Source organism: Onychomys torridus, chromosome 4 (genome assembly GCF_903995425.1).
Source record: "Onychomys torridus chromosome 4, mOncTor1.1, whole genome shotgun sequence".
NCBI classification, from domain to species: domain Eukaryota; kingdom Metazoa; phylum Chordata; class Mammalia; order Rodentia; family Cricetidae; genus Onychomys; species Onychomys torridus.
Window position 1 is genome coordinate 66,855,782 of NC_050446.1, and position 24,175 is coordinate 66,879,956.

General features: G+C 51.7%; 1 protein-coding gene across 5 annotated transcripts in view; it reads left to right on the forward strand.

Moving 5' to 3' along the window:
- Positions 1 to 20,299, forward strand: part of Prdm11 (PR/SET domain 11) — a 60,611-nt gene extending 40,312 nt beyond the window's left edge. For 3 of the 5 annotated variants that reach the window (XM_036184691.1, XM_036184693.1, XM_036184692.1), the window contains exons 6-8: positions 11,213 to 11,400; positions 16,425 to 17,039; positions 18,059 to 20,299. In XM_036184691.1, the coding sequence (XP_036040584.1) occupies positions 11,213 to 11,400; positions 16,425 to 17,039; positions 18,059 to 20,223 (2,968 nt within the window). In that variant the 3' untranslated portion in view covers positions 20,224 to 20,299. Of the gene's footprint in view, positions 1 to 2,200; positions 2,623 to 5,563; positions 6,475 to 11,212; positions 11,401 to 16,424; positions 17,040 to 18,058 lie in introns of those variants that run through there. The other 2 variants (XR_004944735.1, XM_036184694.1) reach the window with 2 other exon arrangements.
- Positions 20,300 to 24,175: the final 3,876 nt, after the last annotated feature.

Here is a 24,175-nt window from a genome sequence, read left to right on the forward strand (position 1 = left end):
GCCTCCCATTTCTGAGCTTTTGTTTGGGGAAAGGGCTTTCCCACAGCCCCTTAGAAGACATTGTCTCATCTCAACCAACCAAGCCATTGTTTAGCCTGCCAGGGCTGCTGATGTAATTTGATTGGGGATGGATCTGGGACATCACAATTTTGCAAGCTCTTTATAGTGACTCTGATGTGGCATGGCTCTGTGCTGGTGGTCATGCCCCAGTGATGATCGGAGACCAAAGCAGGGTTCAAAGTCTTGCTCAAGTTCATGTCATCCATGGCAAAATGAGGACTGGGGCCCCGTGTCCCTGGACCTACAAACCAGGGTTCTTGATCTGCAAGCCAGGGTTCTTTCTGCTAACACACAAGGGACCGAAGAGAGCACGGCTTCTTGGGGCTGTGGGTGGGTGCCGTGGGCTGGAGTCTGCTCCTCCCACCTTCTTAGCATGACTCTGTCCTGATGTCCCTAGCCTGTCCTGACCCCAAGCGGCTCCTTGGTGGTCTTAGCTGATATGTCCTGGCTTGGAAAGGTTCCAGGATCCAGTGTTGTGTTTGTGTGTGGCTTTGCTTTTGGTGGCGCTTGTTAATTTACAGACACACTCTCACAGACAAGGGGTTTGGGGGTGATTTGATGGATAGATGTCTTTATGAAACTAGTGGTGGGCCAGGCAAGGGATAGGTATTCATGTTGTGAGTGTTAACCTATGCAAGCTCTGTGTCAGGTGCTCTTCGTGTAGTAATTCTCAGCCAAGGGCTATTTTGTGCCTGGGGGGCGGCGGGGGGAGGCACTTGAGACATGTGTGCCTCTGGCAGTGCTTCCAAACATTCTAGATGAGCAGAGCTTCATGCATGGGTACTCCTGGTTTGCACTGGGGTAAAAGGTAAGCGTGTTATTGGACGTTCTGTGTTGCACAGTAATCTCCTCATCTCCTAACACAGACTCTGTAAGTGCCCACGGGGGCATAATTAAGGCCCTACAGGGTTCACCCTCATTTTACAGAGGCCCCTGTGGTCCTCACCCAAGGATAGTCGCAAGTCTGTCTGAATGCAAGGCCTTGTCCTGAGCTGCGTACCAAAGCCCCCAACTTTCCTTTTTCTGAGTACACTCCATTGGCTGAGAGGAGAGAGAGAAGGCTAGAGGAACTGAGTACTGCTGATCTCCGTTGTGGTTTTGGAAGCATCTGTAGGTATGGGTTGGGATCCGAGTTTCCCTCTGTCAGATCACCCTGGTTCCTCCTTCTGGGTGGAACTTTCAGAGCTAAAATGAAAGGTGGATAGAACCACAATGTAGAGAGATTGGGTTCTCAAACCAGAGCAGCTGCAAGGTCAGGTTGAAGAGCCTCTGAGGCTATCCTGGTGTCCTTCCAAGGGTAACATATCTCTCAGTGGATGCTCGTGGGTGCCTCACATCTTCACCAAAATGCCACAGCAGCCACTCCCTGAGGAGCCGCTGGTGGCACCCTTGAGGGGGAAGAGCTTGTTTTCCTCTGCACATGTACAGGGACAGAGGGACATGAGGGACGCTGGGAAAGGAAAATGAGGCACAAGTGACAGAATAAGCTTCCTGTGGTTGCAACATGATGGACACTAGCAGCTAATGCCACAGACCACTGCAGTCCACAGTAGGGCTACTTTTTATTATTTTCAAAATTTTTATATTTATATGTGTGTGTATGCACACATGTGTGCAGATGCTCATAGAGGCCAAGAGGGGGCAACAGACCCATTGGAGCTTGAATGACAGGCGTTTGTGAACTTCCTGATGTGGTTGCTGGGATACGAACTCTAATCTGCTGTCAATGTTAACCACGGAGCCATTTCTCCAGCCCCTTAAGTTGTTAAGGCTCTCATATGTAGCTGGAACCCTCAGAAATTGCTGTGGTTGGTATCCCCACTCTGGATGGGGATAATGAGGCAGCCAAGGTCAAAAGAACTTGAACTGCCTGGTGCTCAGGGCAGATGAGAGGTAGGGTAGCCCCACCCTGCAGTTACTGGGCTCCTTCTACCTCTTCTTCCCGCCTTTCTTCTGAGGAGGAGGGAGGAAGAGGCATCACTGTAGGAGGAGGGTGTAGTGGAGCCGAGGTGGCTGCAAGTGTCCCCCCTCTCCCCCCCCCTCCCCGCGGCTTCCCAGATGGGGCCTGTGATTAGGAAGGACGACCACCCTTGTTGATGGTCATTTACCCAATTATGCTTTGTGGGATATTCAACCCAAGGAACGTGCTGCCCCTGGCGGAGCGTAAGAGGAAGCCTAAATTCTCCAAGGAGGAGCTGGACATTCTGGTCACAGAGGTGACCCGTCACGAGGCGGTTCTCTTTGGGAGAGAGACCATGCGACTGTCCCATGCTGACAGGGACAAGATTTGGGAAGGCATAGCTCGGAAAGTCACCACCGTCAGCCAGGTCCCCCGCTCCATCAAGGACATTAAACACAGATGGGATGACATGAAACGCAGGACCAAGGACAAGCTGGCGTTCATGCAGCAGTCACTGTCGGGTCCGGGGATCGGGGGCCACACCCATCCCCTCGTGCTCACTGCCCACGAGAGGGCCATCGAGTCAGCACTACTCACTGCCCAGGCTGGGCACAGCTTCCCCAGGGCAGCACTGGATGGTATCGACAGCCCTTCTACCAGCTGTGAGTATCGCTGCCTGTCCACAGCCTGCGGGGGGGGGGGGGGGGGGGGGGGCGCGGGGGCGCTTGCTTCCTCACGGCACCCCTTCCTTTCTAGCTCCCAGCCCTCCCTGTCTCTCAACTCTTCCAGTGCCTCCATCCTACTTCTGTCCTTCCTCCACTTCCTGTGCATCCATTCTGTGCTAGAAGCTGGCTTGGGAGCAGGAAGAACAGGGCTGCATCTAAAACCTACACAGACGACACTTACAGGGGCTAAAAAGCTTCTTTCTGGCCTGAGGGCTGCAGGCACGTAGCGATGAGTGTGGCCTAACCCAAATTATAAGCTTGTTTAAAACATTACAAGCTATCGTTTATTTATTTATTTACTTGTTTATTTGTATCTTGAGCAGGAACTTTGTAGGTGACCCCACTGTGTTGCAGTGCCAAAAGGTTAGACATGCTTCATTTAGATCGTTGCTCACACTTAGAGGAAGGATAAGGGCTGAGCCAGTCCAGGACATCCCAGCTTTCCAGCCTTAGACTTGTGTGGTACCCAGGGCCCACACGGGGTCTGCTGCTGTTCTGCAGCCAGTGGGGCCCAGTGTCTTCAGTCTGTGCTGGGTCTGCAAAGCACATGACAGGAGGTGCTGAAGCTACAAAGAAGATCAGGCCAAGCCTGGCTGAGGAAGACGTCTGAAGGGTGATGAAGAGTTAACCAGGCCTGGTGCGAGGCGCAGAGGAGGGGAGGGGAGGGGAGGGAGGGCGAGCAGGCTGGGAACAGCATGTACAAGGCCCACATCAGGAAGGCGCTGCTTGGCACGTTCCAGGAACTGCAGAAGCCAGGGAAGCCCCAGCGTAGCCGGCCGGGGGCGGGGCAGCGCCACAGCAGCCAAGTGGCGGGGCCGGGCCAGGGAAAGACCTTTCTCCGTGATTGCCCGGTCACTTTGCTTTGCCCTTTGCACTCCAGTCTTCTGTGTTTGATCTGCTTTTCTCCAGTTCCTGCGTCTTGGTGCTCACCTGAGACTGGCCAGGCTCCCTTCCCTGCTCTCTCCTTCTTGCCTCCCAGCCTTTCTAGTTCACCAGAAGGGGGAGCCATTGGAACCCCTCCCTGAAGAACTCCACCCCTTCCCTCCCACCTCTTCACACATCACACCCATCCTCATCTGCTGTCCTCACTGGAGGCCTGTGAGCAGGGCAGGAGAATCCAAGGAGGCTGTGGGGGCCAGCACCCAGCCAGCTGGAAGGTGGTTCTCAGAGTCCGCCTTCCTCCCTGGCCCCTTGCCGAGGGGATCTGCTCATTTCCTGTTTGGCTGGGGCCTCTGACAGGTGGCCACTCACAGAGTCAGCCTCAGGAGTAGAAAAGAGTGTTCATGATGAGGCAGACTTCCTTGTTAGCCAGCTGAGGAAAACAATCTTCCAGAAAACGGAGGTGCCCCTGAGACATCAGAACCGGACTTGAGCCTGGGTCTGCCAGGGTTTGCTGAAGCCTCGGGGGAGGGGAGAGCAGCATCCAGAAAAGTTTGTTTCCAGAATCCTGCCCTACTCACCTCTCCGTGTCCTAGACATCAGAGATGATGAGGTTAGCAGAGGTAACCTGGGCTGCAGGAGCCCCATATCTACTAATAGTCACCAGTTTCAGCCAGGCTGGGCCTTAGTGGCCTGAAGGCTTGGAAAGGGGGTAATGGCAGCTCAGGGTGCTCCTTCCCACCCTTTCTGGCATCTGCTTACTGAGCATGCTCAGGAAGCCCTAGGCTTTCACTGTGCCAGCCCCATAAGACCCCAGGAGCCTTAGGAAGGAGGAAGCCACTTAGAGGAGTAACTTTTTAGGAAGTAACTCTGACTTTTAGCTCCACACCACAGGCTTGAAGGCTCTTCCTTACAGCAAGATGAGTCTGTCAAAATTTTTATTTCTGCTATGGGAATCTACCTATACCATGGCCACCTGAAAGTTTGAGACCCTTGTGTTGAGGGTCTAGGGCCCTTCCCTGTATCCCTTATCAAGGAGGACTAGCCGTCTGTATCACAAGTCCTACATAATCAAGCACTCATGGGTGGGTCATGATGTGTCTGGCCTGGCATCCTACCTTAGGGGACAACAGGGTTGGTAGCTTGCCCCACATAATCCTGCTGATTCCTGCATCAGCCCTTCCCTCCCATCTACAGCCATTTGGCATCCTGGGCTAGATGGCTCGGTGGTTAAGAGCATTGGCTATTCTTCCAGAGGACCCTGGTTCAATTCCCAGCACCTACATGATGGCTCACAACCATCTGTAACTCCAGTTCCAGGGGATCCAATGCCATCTTCTGGCCTCTATGGGTGCTATGTGTATACAGTGCACAGACATACATGCAGACAAAATACCTATACATAAAAAATAGAATTAAGATCTTAAAAAAAATACAGCCATTTGGCATCACCCTGCAGTAATATTTAGGCTGTGATTCCACAAGGTGGCCCTGGGCAACTTTGAAAATGCCTCCCTTGTGGTGGAAGCTGGAGCTCACAGAGAGTGGCTTAGAACTTCTGGCAGGGTAATACCTTCAGCTCGGGCATGTACTGTAAGCTCTGGGATATCATAATCCAGCTAACTGCCCAGCCAGGGTCCCCATCAATTTAGCAGAGTGGTCAGTATTGTTCCTTTGAATGCAGTGGACTGCAGAAATGCAAAGACACAGTCAAGGTCATAAGCCACTGCAGCCGGGGCCTCCAAGTCCTTGGACTAGACTTCTTCCCTGAAATGTAGCTGCCTCTGTGGAAAGAAGGAAACCAGCTCATGCTCACCCTTCACCCAGTGCCTGGCCCACACACCCCAGGGACTTAGGAGGAGGCATTTCTCTGTGGGCAGTACCCTTGTAGGCTGGGGTGGGGGGGACAGTAGAGAGTGTTTAGAGGTGGGCCCATGACCAGGGCTGCCTTATCTTCCTTGCTGTAATCATCTGTCCTTTTCTCCTTGCATGCCCTAAGATGATGAAGATGAGGAGGCTCCTGGACCCTCACGGCAGCCTCTTCGAATGCCCCCACTACATCCTCCAGAAGAGGAAGCCCACCTGGCCAGGCCCACGCTGCTCTGTTCATCTTCTTCCACAAACCAGACCCAGATGTTGGGCCCTAAGCCAGAGATCCTGCCCCATCCCTCACCCCAGGCCCAGGCCTGCAGGACCCCAGAGCCTCATCCCAGCTCACCCACCATGGGCCTAGACTGGCATCTCCTCCATGCCCATGCCCACCAGACTGAAATGTTCCAGCAGTTCTGCCAGGAGCTGGTGACTGTGCACCAGGACATGGCCGACAGCATGCATGTCATGAGTCAGGCTATGGCTGAGCTGAACGGCCGCGTTGGTCAGATGTGTCAGACGCTGATGGAGATCCGGGATGCAGTTCAGGCATCTCAGTGGGGGCCAGGAAGGGCAGCCCCCACGGACTCTACTTCCCAGGCTCAGGGACCCCTGCCGGACCCTACACCAGATCCCCCAGAACCAGCCCCTACACGGACTACCAGGTCTCGGAAGAGAAAGCACAATTTCTAGGCTGGCCAGTTTGCACAAGGAGGAGCTATGGCTTTGACATGGGGGAGTCTCTTGGGGTCCAGAAACAAGACTGATGACCCTGGGGCCCAGTCATCTCCTCACCTGGTGCAGTCCAGCTTCCTGTGCTGTAACAGAGCAATGGAGCGGGTGTACTGGTTCACCCCCTTACCTCAGGAAGATGCTCAAGATACAAGAGGAGCTACCTGCTTGATGCTTGCTTGGCCTAGAGGGTTGCTGTCCTCACGGCCTGTATCCTGTATCCCGTGGAGCAGGCCTTGCTGGGGCAGGGGGCAGCATCTGAAAGAATCTTGCTTCCAACTCAGGGCTGCAGCAGAGCTGACCTCCCAGGTCCTGATTCTGCTCTTTCCTAGTGGTTCCGCCTGTGGGTGGGTGGGGCTAGCTCAGCAGGGTGGGTGGGGCCTGGCCTTGGCCCTGTGCTTGCCCTGCCTTGCTCAGCTGCTGTGCTTGCCTTTTGTGGAAGGAAGGAGAGTGTGCCGTGCTGATGAGGGGAAGGAGACCATCTTGCATTCTTAGCACACTGTAAGCTTTTTCCCCTAAGCCTGTACATAGCAGGCCATCTCAGGGAGCTTTCTGAACAGTGAGGAGGCAGCCAAGTCAGTCTTTATAATCATCGATTGCTGGTCATTCCCATCATTGTCATGTACCTCAGGGGTCAAAAATAACACAGCCATGTAGTGGGGACCAGGACGGTGGACCTGGCCAGCTTCCTTCAAGAGGCCAATTCTAGAGTGCTAATAGATGCTCCTTACCTAAGTTCTGCCTCTGCCTCAGCTTTTGCACTTGGAAGAGGGAACAGAACCAGCATGGAGATAGATGAGTGTACCAGCCTGCCATGGCCCCAAGTCTCATAGCCAGTGGTGGGGAGATCTAGGTCCCAGGCCTCGGGAGCCAGCAGGCGGACTGTCCGTCCACTCACTGGCTCCTCATAAGGCCAAAACCCAAGAAGGCTTTGTCCAGTCCACCTCCCAGCATGCCTTGCCTCTGCTTGCTTGGGCTGTGTACTCACTTAGCATACACACTTCTAGCTCTGTGTTTTGTTTAGGGGGTGTGGTCAGAGAGCTGGGTTCTTAGAGTTAGGGAGGGAGACCAAGCTGAAAGCTTAGCTCTGATCTAGGTGCAGCTTTATCCTCGCTCCTTGGCCTGAGGCTGATCCCAGCAGACCTTTTGCATCCCCTCCCTTCCCCCTCAGAGACTAAGCGGGGCTGGAAGCCTACTGGACCCAGTGCCTGCTGAGACTGTCGCTAGAGCTCTTTACAAACGCACACCATACTTTGTCCTACATGAGGCGAATGGACGGATGGCACCTGCCGTGTCCCTGGACCCCGGGCTCCATCGCCCCAATTTGTGGTTCTTTGGTGGGGGGGGTTCCCTGCCTCCTCAAACTGAACGTTGTCTTGTCCAGTAACAGCCCAATGCCTGGAATTGCCCTGCCTACCCATGCTGGAACCCAAGACAGCCCTCTCAAATATTTTTGTTAAGATGGCAATAAAGCAAAATGGATGTCACACTTTGAACACAGCCAGGCTCCAGGATCTTTTTTATTTTATTTTATTTTTTTATTTTTATTTATTTATTTTTTGGTGTGTATTCTCTTTCTTCACATCCCAAGGAAACCTACAAGGCCCCAGAGCAGGGATTAGATGCTAAGGAAGGTGTATGGGGAAAAGGGCTCTTGGATTCCCTGGATTCCATAGGCTCCCCATGGGCATGCCCAGACCCACGCTTGGCACTCCAAAGGAAGGCAAGGACTTGTAGGCCAAAGGCAGCTAAGCATCCTAGGTCAGCTGTACTTCATTTTCCTGCACACCAAAAGTGGCATAGTACTCAGAGTCCAAGGGTCAAGGGTCAATCTGAGATGGAAATGATTTCTGCTTTGGTGTCTTGGTGGCAGTGGGGACCAGGAGGCTAGCATATTCAATTGGATGAGGAAATACATGGGGGGCCTGTGCCAGCTTCCCAAAGGGAAGCCTTGAAGGAGGCCCATAGCATATAGGGACAGTATTTTACAGAGTCTGGGTCACCACCACGATGGTGGGTACCAGAGACCTAATCCAGTGACGTCACAGAGCCCAGGCTCTTCTCAGCCAGTCCTCCCATCTCCGTCTTTCTGGGCAACTTCCTTTCTACTGGAAAGCTGTCTTGGCCTAGCCTGGCCTGTGTCAGTCCTATTAAACAAAGTGGACGCCCCCACAGGCCATTTTAGTTCTTGAGTCGGAACCCATAGTCATTTCCTGACCAGCTAGAAAATATGGTATACTTGATAAGACCCAGTGGGTGAGGCCTGACAATTGTCTCCTGTGCTTATCTGTCAAGTACCCAAGGCCAGTGAGGAGACAGGACTGAAAACAATGTGTTATCTTCTGGAAAGATTCAGTCCAGAACCCCTGCCCTCACCACCACTGCCTGTCACCTTTCAATTACTTCTAGGGTGCCTAAGTCTGAACAGAACAGTGAACTCTGTCTCTACAGGACAGCCTGGGCCAGGCCTTTCCCATTCTGTTCTCCCAACAAAGGGGGACTGGGAACTCAGACCCTCTTGCAGCCAACTGAGCTTGGCCACAAGGAGGAGATGGTTCCTAGAAACCTTGGGGTCCTCAGCCATGTGCCCAGGACAATAACTTCATAAAAATGAGGACAACAGGATTCTGAGCATGGGCCAAGCCATTGAGCATTACCACTTTAAAGTGTAGAGATCTAATTAGGGGTGATGGGCTCTGGATCTTAGCTGCATGCAGTTAACTTTCTTTTGAAGGTTCTGTCACATCAATATGTCTTGTCAGGGGACTAGGTGGCTGTGATTCACCCACGGTTGCCATATGTATCTCATTTCAAAAGCCAAGTTTCAAAACAACCCAATGCAAGATGCTCAACACATTTTGATCTGATGTTGAAAATACTTTGTGATCTGTACCAAGACTGAGGGTGCTCTTTCTAAATGCTGGCTGTTGTTTGGGTAGAAACCACACTGCGGGGGTAAGGGGGTGGGGGATGGGGAGGTGGAAGGGTACCAAGGGAAATGGATGCAGATAGTTTGAAATGTTTAGATCCATTCCAGACATTGCTGTTTTGATTCAATAGACCTTGATAGGGACTTGTTCCTCGTTTACCTTTTTTTTTTTTTTTTCTCTAGCACTTAATATTTGATGGCTGTCCAGAAACCAAAAGGGGAAAGGGAGATGGTACTCTTAATGAGCTGTGTGAACCCATTGGTTCTGGAGAGAACACATCAATGGGATTTCTACCTCCCCGATGTATTGGGAACAGAAAAGCTAGGAGCCATCTCCGTGCTGTGCCCTGCTGACCATTAAGCTGGTTGTTTTGGGACACCAATTTCAGACTCTTGCAAGACTGGAAACTTGGAGATATTTTGCCCATGCAAAAGAAATCTCTGGAGTGGAGCTGAGGCTGGTCTTTTGAGTGGAGAGATGAGGCTGAGCGTGATTGCTGCAGTCTTAGAGGCCTGTCTTCTGCCTTGGCTAACATGTTATACCTACTTAGAGATCCCCCACGAGATTTTCACAGCTCAGGGGAGCTCTCTGGCACTCATATAAGATACTTATGTGAACACAGGTGTACTAAGGCTAAGGTCCTGGACAAGATGTCTGACCCAGGGCTATTAGCACCATTGACATTGTCTAGGAGCTCGGTATTTGCTCTCTCATTTGGTCTTCACCTCTCCAGCCTATGATAGGTTCTGTCACCAGAATGGATTGTTTTCTGGGCTTCAGAGGGTGTGTTGGTAAGGTGCCAGCCTCCTCTAAGGCTAGGTCGAGATGACTCTAAGGACCGTTCCAGATAAGAGCAGGGTGGATAGGAGGACTGCAGGCACTGCCCTAATGATGGAGGGGTCTTCTTGGAGCTGCTGGCTCCCATTGTCACCTTGCAAAGGGACTGATATCTGTGTGAGTACTTCAATAAGTAGCACAAACTTTATTGAGCAAACATGGAAGGTACATACCATTCCAGAGGTGACCCACCCAGAATGACGGTCATGGTGAAAACATAGGTGTGTTTACCTCAAGCTGCTCTTGCTGACTAGAAGCATTGTTGAAACACAGTGTGAACAGCTTTGGCTCTGACCTGTCTCACTTTGCATCACAGCAGCACTGTTTTGGAGATGGGTAAGGGGATGCCAGGATATTGGAAGTGTCATTTGATGGAAGATGGGTGAGGGGTGTGGGTCCTGAATTGGACGGAACTTCAGTGGTGTCTTGGGCATTGCTGAGTTGGTGCTCTCCATGCCCACATGGAAGCCACAAGTTGTAGTGGAGGAAAGTATAGGCTGTAAAACTGCGCCATCCATTAGTTAGCTGGGTCTTTGGGTAAGTTGCTCAGCTTAAACTATTTGGATTAAGTAGATGTTGCCAATCTTCTGTTGTCCTCATTGGACCAGCAGTAAAGACGCTGCTCTTTAACCCTGATTGGGCTGTAACTAGTCACTGGTAGAACATGGGTTATTTCTGATAAGCCTAGTGGAATACGAAAACAGCCCAAAGCTTCCCCCTGCCCCAGCTGCCATCAGAGGCCTAAGGTTTAAAAGTCAATGAAAATGGAGCTGGAGCAACAGCTCAGTGCTTAAGAGCATTGGCTGCTCTTTCATAGAGCCCAGGCTTGATTCCCAGCACCCACGTGGTGGCTCACAGTTCCGGGGGATCTAATGCCCTCTTCTGGCCTATGGGCGCAATATACACATATGGTACACAGACATACATGGAGACCAAACACCCCTACACACAAAACATTGAAACAAAATACATTTTTTTTAAAAAGTCAATGAAGAGAGAAGGTGGTGGCCACCTGCTGTTGAGTCTGGTGTTGACTGTGACCAATGAGGTTGGCAGGACAGGTACCATTTCCAGTCTCATATAAACAGATTCTTAAGGTCCAGAGAACTTGCTAGACATAATGCAGAATACGGATGTAAGTAGAACCAGCTCTAGTTAGCTCTCTCTAGGTGGGACAGCAGCTTTGCCTACATGCCCACATACCTAAACCACTTGTGCCCTGCACTGGAGGCACTCAGCCAGGTGTGGCCTATGGTTCTCACCTGTCCCCTCCCCACCAGGTACGTGGTCATTTCCCGGGAGGAGAGGGAGCAGAACCTCCTGGCATTCCAGCACAGCGAGCACATCTACTTTCGGGCATGCCGAGACATCCGGCCTGGAGAGTGGCTGCGGGTCTGGTACAGCGAGGACTACATGAAGCGCCTGCATAGCATGTCCCAGGAAACCATCCACCGCAACCTGACCCGGGGTGAGTGTGGGCAAGGGAAGGAGCGGTCCCTCAGGATCACACACACAAGGCTAAGTCCATAGGGCTAGGTTGGTACTTGTTGTGAAAGGACACACCCATAAAGCTAAAGTCAAGCCCACAGGCCCAAGACCACGCCCACAGGGCTGAGGCCATGCCCACCAGGGAGGGTTGCACATACTCTGAGCCATCAAAGCCCAGAAAGCTTCTCAGGGAATCTTTCAAGCAAACCACTGAGGGGTGCAGTATCCAGCAGGCAGGCCAGACCTCAGCACAGTAAGTCAACGGCTCCCCCAGGGAATTGTCTTCCCTAGTGGCGATCCTGTAAAGATCAACAAACCCCAGCCAAGTAAACCATTGAACGAATACTGGTCTTCTTCCCCAAACTCTGACTGGTGAAAAGATACTTTCAACTCAATACCTCAATAGATACTTCCTGTGTGCTAGTTGGGTTTCCTACACATTGCCACGTGATACAGGTAATGGGAACTAACCCACCAGGATGCTCTGAGAATCCGTGGAGCAATGTACATACTAACATTAATGCAATCTCTACCTTGACCATTATTAAGTGCTTGGTTGTAAAATTCTAGGCTGGTGATTCTTGTGGCATCAGCCCTATCATCATACAGATGACAACACTGAGCATTACAGAAATGCAGTGGCTTACCCAGGGTCACATGACTAATGAGGCCAGAGCTAGGTTTCCAACTTGAGACATCTGAAGTGAAGGTCTAAGTTCTAACCACCAGTGGCCACCAGACAAAGCCAGCCTCAGGATGGTATTGCTGGACTTGTTTCTGTCAATCCAAATGGTACAGAGCATGAAGGAATGACTTCTACCGGAAGAAGGCTGGAGGCCATGAGAAGATGGCCTCAGGCGAGGAGGCCCTGGTAGGTTGGGTGTCCATCCAGGCTCCATTGAAATGAACCATTTGACAGGAACTTCAGTACTCCCTGCCTATGGCTCTTTACCTCCGATGCCATCCTCAGCCTGGCCAGGGTACACTGGTGCAGCCAGGTCCTTCTTTCAAGAGGACCTTCTTTGCACAGAAGCCATACATCCACAGGCCCAGAGTCCATGGGTCCACAGAGCCAAAGTCAGACCCAAGCTGTACTCTACCACTCTACCATCTTTTTAACTAACTAACCTCTTGGCTGGAACCAGCCTTGTTTGGAAGATGATTGGAGGAGACAAAAGTAGGTGCCTCATTGAAAAGAAGCTGACTTGGAAGACAAAACCAAACAGGCCTTTGGGTGCCCAGAAGCCATCTGACTTAGTCAAAAGCATCTGGCAATTGCAGGAGAGGCAAGAGACCTGTGGCTAAACTCCTCTCCTGTCTCCTTTGGAGCTGAGCTTGGGTCATGCTGGTTTCATTAGGAAGGCATGTTTCTGTGATGAGAGGTGGCTCATCTTGACCTCTTCCTGTGTAACTCCAGAAGTATTCAGTGAATCTTGGTTGTTGGATGAAAGTTGAAGTGAATGAAAACAGCCAAGGGGTTTCCAGAAGAACCACACTCCCCAAAGACCAAAGAAAACTGAGAGAAGTCTCAGCTGCAGCACAGACTGCAAAACTTGGATTCTTCTGGAACATTTCTTCTGGTGTCTTCTCCAAAGCACCTGCGTCATCCTCAGAAAATCCTGAGACCCAGGGACAGTTTAGAGAAAGGTGTGAGTTTGGGGGAGTGGGGGCTCACCAGAGGCCTGGCTCCCAGACTTGAGAGAGAGCAAGCCTTGGAAGATACAGGAGGAGGGTGTCTGTCATGACCAGGCTGATCTGGTGCAGGAGGACACTAACAACCATGGGTCCAGCCAGAGCTGTGATGAAAGTGGTCCTTGAGTGTGACGGGGCTTGGTGGCTGATTGATGGATGCTAGATTTTAGGTACAGAGTCTGGCTCCTTTGTGTCTTCAATGGCCTGTCAGCCCTGCTCTGGAAAGTCCCCTTTGCCCAGTCACTAAAGGTATTACAGAGGGGTGTGTGTGTGTGTGTGTGTGTGTGTGTGTGTGTGTGTGTGTGTGTTCATATGCAGGTGCATGCATATGTGAGTACATTTGCAGACCACATGTCAACCTCAAGTGTCATTCCTGAGCAGTCATTTGAGACAACTCTCACTGACTTGGACCCTGCCAAATTGGCTAGGCTGGCTGGCTAGTGAACCCTAGGGAGCCATTTGTCTCTGCCTTCTCAGTACTGGAATTATAAGTGCCTGCCACCACACCTGGCTTTTTTTTCTTTTTTCTTTCTTTCTTTCTTTCTTTGTACATCCCAACAGCAGTTTCCCTCCCTTGTCTCCTCCCACCTCCTCTCCCCACCTCCTCCTCCTCCTCCTTTCTCTTCAGAAAAGGGCAGGCCTCCTGTGGATATCAATCAGCCATGGTATATCAAGTTGCAGTGAGACTAGGTACCTTCTCTTCTATTAAGGCTGGACAAGGGAATCTGGTAGGAGGAAAGGGTTCCAAAAGTAGGGAGCAGAATCAGAGACATCGCCTGCTCCCTTTGTTAGGAGTCCCACAAGAACACCAAGCTACAGAACCATGTGCAGAGGGCCTCGGTCAGTCCCCTGCAGGCTCCCTGGTTGTCAGTCCAGTCTCTGTGAGGCCCTGTGAGCCCAGGTTAGTTGATTCTGTGGGTTTTCCTATGGTGTCCTTGACCTCTCTGGTTCCTACAATCCTTCCTCCCCCTACTCCCCAGGATCCCTGAACTTCACCTATGTTTGGCTGTGTTTTTCTGCATCTGTGCCCATCAGTTGCTGGGTGAAGCCTCTCTGATGACCATTGGGTACCTGGCTATTTTTTTAACATGAATTCTGGGGATTGAACTCAGGTCCTCATACTTGAAAAACAAAACTTTACCAGCTGAGCTATCTCCCTAGTCCCCATCCTCTTTGTGTATCCCAGGCTGGCCTTGAATTCTATTTGCAGCTAAGGCTGGCTTTGAACTCCAGAGGCTTCTGCCGTCAGCCCCCTGCCCAAGCACTGGGATCACTGAGACACCACTGTACCTGGCTTTTAGAGAGAAGGGCGGGCATCTTCGTAATTGGAGGCTGTTTAACCAGATCATCTGTTGTTATGGAAGTGTTACGAGGAGCCTAGAGCTTCTGGAGAGAATGTAAATTATTCATTTGTGGAAGGATAGGCATCTATACATTTAGGTGATCTACGTGATTTATGTGGGAATATTTTTTTTTTTTTTTGGCTTCGGTTTTATCCCTGAATGTCATGGAAGATTTGGAATAGAATTCATAGTGACTTTTGTTAAAGGTCATCTCTGGATCAGAGATTTTACATGGAAGCCATGAGTCTAGAAGCGTTTCCTGCTCGTCCTAGGAAACATGGAGCTTTATCTTTGAACACAGAGACAATGGGAGTCTGCTTGGTTGTTACCCTGACTTCCCTGCATCCTCAGCTGTCTGATGTCTGATGAGTCCAGGAAAGCTCAAAGGACACCCTTGAGTTTCAGAGGTTTAGCTTGGTGAATACGTCTACTGCTCTGTGACACAGACACATTGCATTAACATTTTTTAATTTTATTTTATTTATGTATTTTATATGTATGGATGTTTTGTCTCCATGCCTGTCTGTGTATCACATGTGTGCCTGGTGCCCTCTGAGGCCAGAAGAGGGCGTCTTCTGGGTACCCTGGAATTAGAGTCTCAGAGTGTTGTGGACTGCCATGTGGGTGCTGGGAATTGAACTCTGGTCCTTTGGAAGAGCTGCCAGTGCTCCCAACCTCTGAGCCATCTCTCCAGCCCACACATTGCATTTTTAATGGGTTTTCATCTTGTCATCACTAAGCTTTCTGTGGTTCTGCTGGCGTGGAAACTGGGGCTCCTGGAAGCTGACTGAGTGCTGGGAGCCTGGGGTGAGGTTGTTACCTAAGCAGCTCCTGTGAGGACAGAATAGAGACCTGGGTGGCTTAGCCTTGCTGTGCTGTTCTCTGTGGGAGCCTGAGGAAGCAGCTGAGGAAAACCAAGTGTAGAGCCTCCTGACCTTCACCCAGGAGCTATGAAATCAATCCTTCCAGCAGAAGCCTGGACACTGTACATTCAGAGCAAGCCTCTGCTCAAGGTTACAGAGCCAGGACCCTGACCCTGACCCTGACCCTGACCCTGATTGGGGAAGCCTTTGAGATTGCCCAACTCTGCAGGCTACTGCCAAAACTTTCTGAGAGCTGAAAGACTGCTTTCTCAGCATGTTTCCCCCTGGGCATACCAGCACTCTGTAGCAGCCTGTGGTAGTCTGCTGGCTGTGTTAAAGAACCTAAAATACCGTATTATTGGTGAGCTCACTAACCTTGCAAGGTAATTAAAAATGATAGAAGAAGAGACATCTATATTTGAGAACGCTTTGGGTCTTGTGGCCGCCTTCTCCTTACCTTGAGGGAGGCTGACATTTGACAATTTTAGGAATCTCTCTTGCATTTCCAACCTTAGTCATGACTGAGAACCACAGAACTTTGAACCATCCTTCTTTGTGTACTTCCTGTCTTCAGGAGGATAGCAGGTATAGGGTGGCTGTTTCTCCCAGTTCTCCAGAACCATGAGCATGGAGTAAGGCGCGGCCCGTGCTGTCCCCAGGCCTTTTACTGAGGTACAGCAACCATCCTGCAGCTTCTAGGTCTAGAGGGCACTTCGTTCCCTAGTGAGTGGACATTTACTCAGCTCTGACGTTTGTTTCTTTAGTCAGATGGGGAGGGATGATGTCTCTTCAGATCATAGTATGGCAAGCCCATCCGACCCCAGAGCATGGTAACTTGATTTGATTCTCCCCTTCAGATCCATCCCAACTCAAGGTGCAGCATTTATCCACACGAGGGTTCTTCAAAATCGCCTTTTTGTGAAGGCATTGCCCTGGGACTCTAGCTCCCATGATCTGCTCTACTCTCCATCTGGGTCTCAGCCGACCCAGATGGTCGGAACCAGGAGGATGTGTAAGGCGAGTCCCTAGCAGAAGGCCCATTCTGGGTTTGGTTTCTCCATTTGGGGCTTTTCCCCACATCCTCACACCCTGGTTTTCCTTCCTAGGAGAGAAGAGGTTGCAGAGGGAGAAGGCTGAGCAAGCCCTGGATAATCCAGAAGACCTAAGGGGTCCTGTGTTGAAACAGGGCAGAAGTCCCTACAAGCGCAGCTTTGATGAGGGGGACATGCACCCTCAGGCCAAGAAGAAGAAAATAGACCTCATCTTCAAGGATGTACTAGAAGCCTCACTGGAGTCCGCTAATGTGGAAGCCCGCCAGCTGGCCCTGAGCACCTCTCTGGTCATCCGGAAAGTCCCCAAGTACCAGGACGATGACTATGGTCGGAGTGCAGCCGCCATGACGCGAGGCATACAGAATATCCGCCGGACCCAGGGGGAAGGGGACTGGAAGGTCCCCCAAAGGGTGGCCAAAGAACTAGGCTCCTTGGAGGACGAAGAGGAGGAACCTACATCATTCAAGGCTGACAGCCCTGCTGAGGCCTCTCTGGCATCCGACCCCCATGAGCTACCCACCACCTCCTTTTGCCCTAACTGCATTCGCCTGAAGAAGAAAGTGCGGGAATTGCAGGCAGAGCTAGATATGCTTAAGTCTGGGAAGCTGCCTGAGCCCCCCATTCTGCCTCCGCAGGTACTGGAGCTCCCTGAGTTCTCAGATCCTGCAGGTAAGTTGCTGAGGATAAGGTCGCTGTTAGAGGGAAGAGCGTGTGGTGCGCTCTGTGGAGGGTGGCCCAGAGCTCTCTGTCTCAGCCGCCTGCCAGGAGACCCAGTGAGTGCAGCTCAGAGGCAGCCATCTCCAGGGGTGGGAACCCACTCCCTCAGGTGCCAGAGGCAGGCTGGCTTGAAGCTCTGGGGGGCATCGCATGTGCCAACCTGTATCCTCCTTGTCAATAAAGGACGTCCCATTGCAGGAGGGCTGTGTGCTGTGTTCTTGACCTGCTGTTTTCTCTGGGGGTGGGGTCTCACTGTTTTCTCCCCCAGCCCGGTTCTCTCTCCCCAAGTCCTTAACTGTGTCTAGGGGGTGTCTGCTGGGAGCTCTCACGGCTCCCCGAATTCAGGCCAGGAGCACAGTCTCTGCCCAGCCTGCGTGGTACTTGGAACCCAACCTGGAGTTCTGGAAGGATGAGGAACCAGAGGACCTGAGGCCAACTGCTGTGCGACTTTGTCCTGTTTCCATGGCTTCCTGGGTCTCTTCAAGTTGTCAGACCAAGGCAGAACTGGGAATTGATTCCGTGTAGATCTGCAGCTAAGCCGGGTTGTTTCCCTCAGCTTTCCTTCTCAGCATGGGATTGGGTAGACATAAAAATACATTTGCCTCAGTATCCAGGCTGCCTTCTGCCTTACCCTGACCATATCAGTGGTGGGCATTCCAGTGCCAGATCCTCCAGCATAACCTGAGTGTGTGACATGAAACATTCTGCCTCTTCTAGAACATTCCACCCCAGAAGCACCCACAAGTCAAGACTGAGCTTGGGTGCAGGCAGCCTGGAGCCTGGGTAGTGTCCAACGGCCACCATGGGCAATCATGGGGAGGAGCCACCATCAGTGTGGAGAGCAGGAATATCCTTTTATCTACTTCAGGCTGGCGCTCCATCCCCATGGTGGCCTGTTCTCCAGCAGTTCCTTGTTAAGTCTGTGTTGTCAACAGCACATGTGACTGTCTCCTTCCCCTCTTATCTTCCAGCCTCAGAGAGCATGGTCTCTGGCCCTGCTATCATGGAGGATGATGACCAGGAAGTGGATTCTGCAGATGAGTCCGTCTCCAATGATGTGATGACAGCCACGGATGAACCCTCCAAGATGTCCTCCGCCACTGGGCGCCGCATCCGGCGCTTCAAGCAGGAGTGGCTGAAGAAATTCTGGTTCCTACGCTACTCCCCGACCCTCAACGAGATGTGGTGCCACGTGTGCCGCCAGTACACGGTGCAGTCCTCACGCACTTCCGCCTTCATCATCGGCTCCAAGCAGTTTAAGATCCACACCATCAAGCTGCACAGCCAGAGCAACCTGCACAAGAAGTGTCTGCAGCTGTACAAGCTGCGCATGCACCCGGAGAAGACCGAGGAGATGTGCCGCAACATGACTCTGCTCTTCAACACTGCCTACCACCTGGCACTGGAGGGCAGGCCCTACCTGGACTTCCGACCGCTAGCAGAACTGCTGAGAAAGTGTGAGCTCAAGGTGGTAGACCAGTACATGAACGAGGGGGACTGCCAGATTCTCATCCACCACATTGCCCGGGCCCTGAGGGAGGACCTGGTAGAGCGCATCCGTCAGTCACCTTGCCTCAGCATCATCCTGGATGGGCAGAGCGATGACCTTCTAGCAGACACAGTGGCTGTCTACGTGCAGTACACCAGCAGTGACGGGCCCCCAGCCACAGAATTCCTATCTCTGCAGGAGCTGGGCTTCTCCAGCACAGAAAGCTATCTCCAGGCACTTGACCGAGCCTTTGCTGCTCTGGGCATCCGCTTACAGGACGAGAAGCCAACTGTCGGCCTGGGAGTGGATGGGGCCAACATCACCGCCAGCTTGCGTGCCAGCATGTTCATGACCATCCGCAAGACACTGCCCTGGCTGCTGTGCCTGCCCTTCATGGTGCACCGGCCCCACCTTGAGATCCTGGATGCCATCAGTGGCAAGGAGTTGCCCTGCCTGGAGGAGCTGGAAAACAACCTGAAGCAGCTACTCAGTTTCTACCGCTACTCACCACGCCTCATGGGTGAGCTGCGCTCCACAGCCTCCACCCTGTGCGAAGAGACCGAATTTCTGGGGGACATCCGTGCCGTGAGGTGGATCATTGGCGAGCAGAATGTCCTGAATGCCCTCATCAAGGACTACCTGGAAGTGGTGGCTCACCTCAAGGATGTCAGCAGCCAGACACAGCGGGCAGACGCTTCAGCCATCGCCCTGGCCCTGCTGCAGTTCCTCATGGACTATCAGTCCATCAAGCTCATTTACTTCCTGCTGGATGTGATTGCGGTGCTCTCGCGCCTGGCCTACATCTTCCAGGGAGAGTATCTCCTGGTGTCCCAGGTGGACGACAAGATCGAGGAGGCCATCCAGGAGATCAGCAGGCTTGCAGACTCCCCGGGGGAGTACCTGCAGGAATTCGAGGAGAATTTCCGAGAGAGCTTCAACGGCATCGCCGTAAAGAACCTCAGGGTGGCCGAGGCTAAGTTCCAGTCCATCAGGGAGAAGATCTGCCAGAAGACGCAGGTCATTCTGGCGCAGAGGTTCGATTCCCGAAGCCGGGTCTTCGTGAAGGCCTGCCAAGTGTTTGACCTAGCCGCCTGGCCCAGGAACAGCGAAGAGCTCCTGAGCTTCGGCAAGGAAGACATGGTTCAGATCTTCGACCACCTGGAAGCCATTCCTACTTTCTCCCGGGATGTGTGCCGGGAAGGGGTGGACCCCCGGGGGAGCCTGCTCATGGAGTGGAGAGATCTCAAGGCTGATTACTACACCAGAAATGGCTTTAAAGACCTCATCAGTCACATCTGCAAGTACAAGCAAAGGTTTCCGCTCTTGAACAAGATCATTCAGGTCCTCAAAGTCCTCCCCACCTCCACTGCCTGCTGCGAGAAAGGCCGTAATGCCCTCCAGCGGGTCCGCAAAAACCACCGCTCCCGCCTGACCCTAGAGCAGCTCAGTGACCTGTTGACAATTGCTGTGAACGGACCACCCATCGCCAACTTTGATGCCAAGCGAGCTCTGGACAGCTGGTTTGAGGAGAAGTCTGGCAACAGCTACACACTGTCAGCCGAGGTCCTCAGTAGGATGTCTGCTCTGGAGCAGAAGCCCATGCTGCAGGCTGTGGACCACGGCTCTGAGTTCTACCCAGACATGTAGGGGGCCTGCACTGCAGAGGTCACAAAGCTGGTGAATATTTTTTTAATCTATACTCATAAGCTTTGATATATTATATAAATATATATTATATTATATTATATTATATATATATATATATAAACCCACACTGAAAATTTTTTAAAAACCAAGGTGATATGTCCACCGGAAGCTACTGACAGCTTTCAGAAAGGAGCAATGTCGGCCACAGACTCTTGTCTTCTCCACACTCGGCAGCTGCAGCCTATGGCAACTCATCTTCGCTCACAGGAGCGTGTTCGGGGGCCACACGCGTTCCCAGCAAACGGTCAAAGCGGCATAAGCTAAATGGTGATCCTCTTTGTCACTTTTAGACGGCTCTGTTCTGTTTCTGTTCTCATGTATCGGTTGAGGGGCTGGGGTTTGGGGTGACGCTCTCACCTTCTCCTTTTGGGTATGGTTTTAGGACTAGGATGTGGGGGGTTGTGGTCTCCTCACTGACATTCTGTTCCAGTCCAGTTACAGTGCATCCAGGTTTCCATGGGGGGAATCGGATTTCTGAATTGGACTCTCTGGTCTTTCTCCCGTCACTTGACTTCAGCTTGGGAGATCTGTCTTTGTTCATTTTTCCAAATGAACACTTCACTTGTCCCAACAGCAGATGTATCAGTCCCCCTCAACTGTGAACCCACCACACTCCTCCATGCCGCACCCCCCCCCCCCCGTCCCTAGGTTGTCAGCTCCCTTCTTCGGCCTCTGGAGGTTAAAGGTATCAGCGGTTACACTGAAGGAAACATCTTTTTTCCACATTTGAACTTGAAATCTGGTGAACAGGGGGAGGAGTAACCTTTGTGCCCCAGCAGAGGATAAAACATTGTATTTCCATTCAGATGTAGGGCTGTTGGGGAAACAGTGAGCCAAGAAATCTAAACCCCAACAGGACTGCAATTTTAGCTAAAAACAAGTAAGGTGAAAAGTGCATATTTAACTTCCACAAATTACTTGTATTTTGTCTTTATAATTATGAAATGTGGTGGTGGGGTTGGGTTTCTTTTAGCAATCAAGGAGCAGCTGTTTTGTAATTCAAGGGCAGAATCTGCCAATGCAAGTCAAGTCCTGGGCTGTACAGAAGTCAGATGAGAGTCCATAGAGAGGCTGTTCCTTTTGCAACAGGCTGATGGATGGTATGCTCCACAGCCCGGCAGAAAGGTCACAAGATGCCGGACAGAGTTTCTCTGCCTGTGAACTCTTCCTATTTTGAATAGGGTTGAGGTGTCCTAAGGAAAAGGAAAAAAACAGAAGTGAGACAGGATTCTCACGGTACAAACATGAATGCACACCTACACACACACACACACACACACACACACACACACACACACACACATACACACACTCTGCAGCTACAGTATAAGCTTTAGAAATGGCCACTTGCCTCCCCTGACCCCGGGGGCAGACAGTGTTTTAAGCTAGAGGAGTCTGACCATTGTTCATTTATCTACCAGTATACCTCGAAAAGAGTTTTCAGAAACGTGCGTGAGCTGTCGTAAACTCCCTCCCTGTTTCCACATTCAATCTGTGCAGTCTATGCAGATCCCAGAATGTGGATACGGGTTGTCTATGGGGAAGGGAGGGAGATCTGAAGTACCTGCCCATGATCAGTTCTACGGAGAACTGTACCTCTCCTTCAGTGGGGGTATTAGAGATCCAACCACAGGCAAGGCCCCCATGCCCTCAACCAGCCTAGCTGGGCCTACAACTATGTGGTGGCTTCCTCCCGTCTGGGTTTGTCTCGTCTCTGAGGCCTCATGGAAATGTCATTAACACTGAACATGTTGCTACCCTTTCCTGGTTTTGCAGTCTGTCCGTCCTCCCTCAGATCCTCCCTTTGCCCCCATGGTCTTGGTGCTAAGATAACTTTAGAATCATTGCTGCTAGCTAATAGCTTTTCATGATATAAATATATATTATATATATATATGATATATTATTTTTGAAATGTTTTTGTTTTCAAGAGTGATGTAGCATGTTAAAACAAGAAACAAAACTAAACAAACAAAAAGCTGGGTCTTTCCAACTGTCCCACTGCCAGGTCTCTTATGCTGCCTTCTTTCAACGGGTTGAGATCCCCTGCCTGGTGGCTTTCATCCCTCACCTCACTCTGGTCCCCAACTCAACTCTGAGCAGGGAGAGTTAGCAGGAACTAGGGAAGGAAAACCCAAAGCCCCTTCTGGAGGCCTGGGAATCCCAGCCTCATCCCACTTGCAGGCTCTGAACTGGTATCTCCCTCCATCTGCTCCCCCCACTCCTAGCCAAAGCCTAGCTGGAGCCACAATGGGCCACTGTTGTAAAGCACAGGTCTCCCACTTGCCCGGCTCCTGCCCAGGGATCTCATCTCCTCACAGACACAGACTTTGCTCTGCAGAGTTTTCATTGAAAGTTGAATGGACCAAGGTGGGTTCAGAGTAGGGATGGCTGGCAAGGCAGGTGGGTCTCTCATGGGCAGCCTGCGGGCATAAATGGTGGCCTGGGCCTTTCCTCTTGCCAACAGTTGCCTTACACGTCTCCTCCCCAGTGCAGGGGGCTTCCTTCACCTAGGATGGGTCCTCTCTGGGATGGCCCTAGGCCAGACATGAAACCAGGGCTGACTATCCCCTCCCAAGAGGTTGTGGCTAAGCAAACTCGAGTCCTCAGCCATAGAGATAGGTTCTGACATCCCAAGCCAGTGTTAGCTGAACCTCTTTAAGGCACCCAGGAGCAGTGGACCTGCCTTGAGGCCTCCATGAACGAACTGTTCCCACAGCACGTGGCTGCTAACAGTTGCCAATTCTCTGGTCCTCTGCCCCCCCCACACACACACCCACAACCCCTGTTCTCTGCTGCAATGGCCTCTGCCTCAGAGCCGCTGAGAAGCTAAGCTCTCTTGCTGTCTTACATTCGGCTAGGTACCTCTGAAACTCTGGGTGCTGGTGACTCTGGTTTTGCTTCAGAATGATGAGTGACTAAGGAACAATGTGGATGAACCCCACACACAGTCTTTACTCAGCTTGGACGCTCCCTGGGAAGACCAGGGCTTCCGCCTAGTGAATTTTGTTTGTGATGCCCTGTGATTTCAGGCCGAGGCATTTCTCATGCTCCCCTTGGAGAAGGGCTTGGGTTGACCCACATTTCTGGTCTGGCCAGAGAACCATATGCCTGCCTCTTCTCATACCTCAGCTGATGTAACAGACTGTGGAGAGCCGACATAGCAGCTTAAAAGCAGTTGTTTCTGATGGGACAGAGCCCTGTAACTCAGTCCCTGGTGCAGAAGTGATAGTCATGGGCACAGAATGAATGTGTCTGTGGGGCTGGCACTTATTCACTCTGGGCTGACTAATAGTGACTTTCATTGGCTCATGGTGAGAGTGGGAGGTGAGATGGTATTGAAGATTGGGGCTGGTGGGCTGTTGTGCCAACAGGGTACCATGCAGGACCATATGGTTGAAATGTTCTCCTGAGCAAAGAGAAGCAGTGACCACTTAGCATGTGTGAGACAGGAGGCCTACTCAGCCCCGTGGGCAGCTCCTGCCCAGTTAGAATCCCTGCAGGGACAGCAGAATCCAGGCATCAGAAGTGGCAGTACTTTAGTTTTGTAATGTCGGCTTGTGGCATCTCATGATGCCAGGTACATCCACCTTGCCCCATCCTCACTGGGAAATGAGAGCCCACTGAGCTCCAGGACTCTCTGTAGCCAAGTTCTTCCTGGAGCCCTTGAGTGTGAGGTGCCTGGAGCCCCTGCCCTCTGCTCAGTCTCTTTGTTCCCAACTTGAGTTGGTTTGCTGAGGTTTCTCGTTGGCTTGTTCGTACCAGACCTTTGAATTTGCGCAGAGACCTCAGAGTGACTTAAAACATCTCCTAAGTGTTTTTCATTTGTTTGGCGGAAGAGAAACAGAGGAAGGTGTGAAGAGGTGGACATAGCCTTAGAGAGATGGAAATG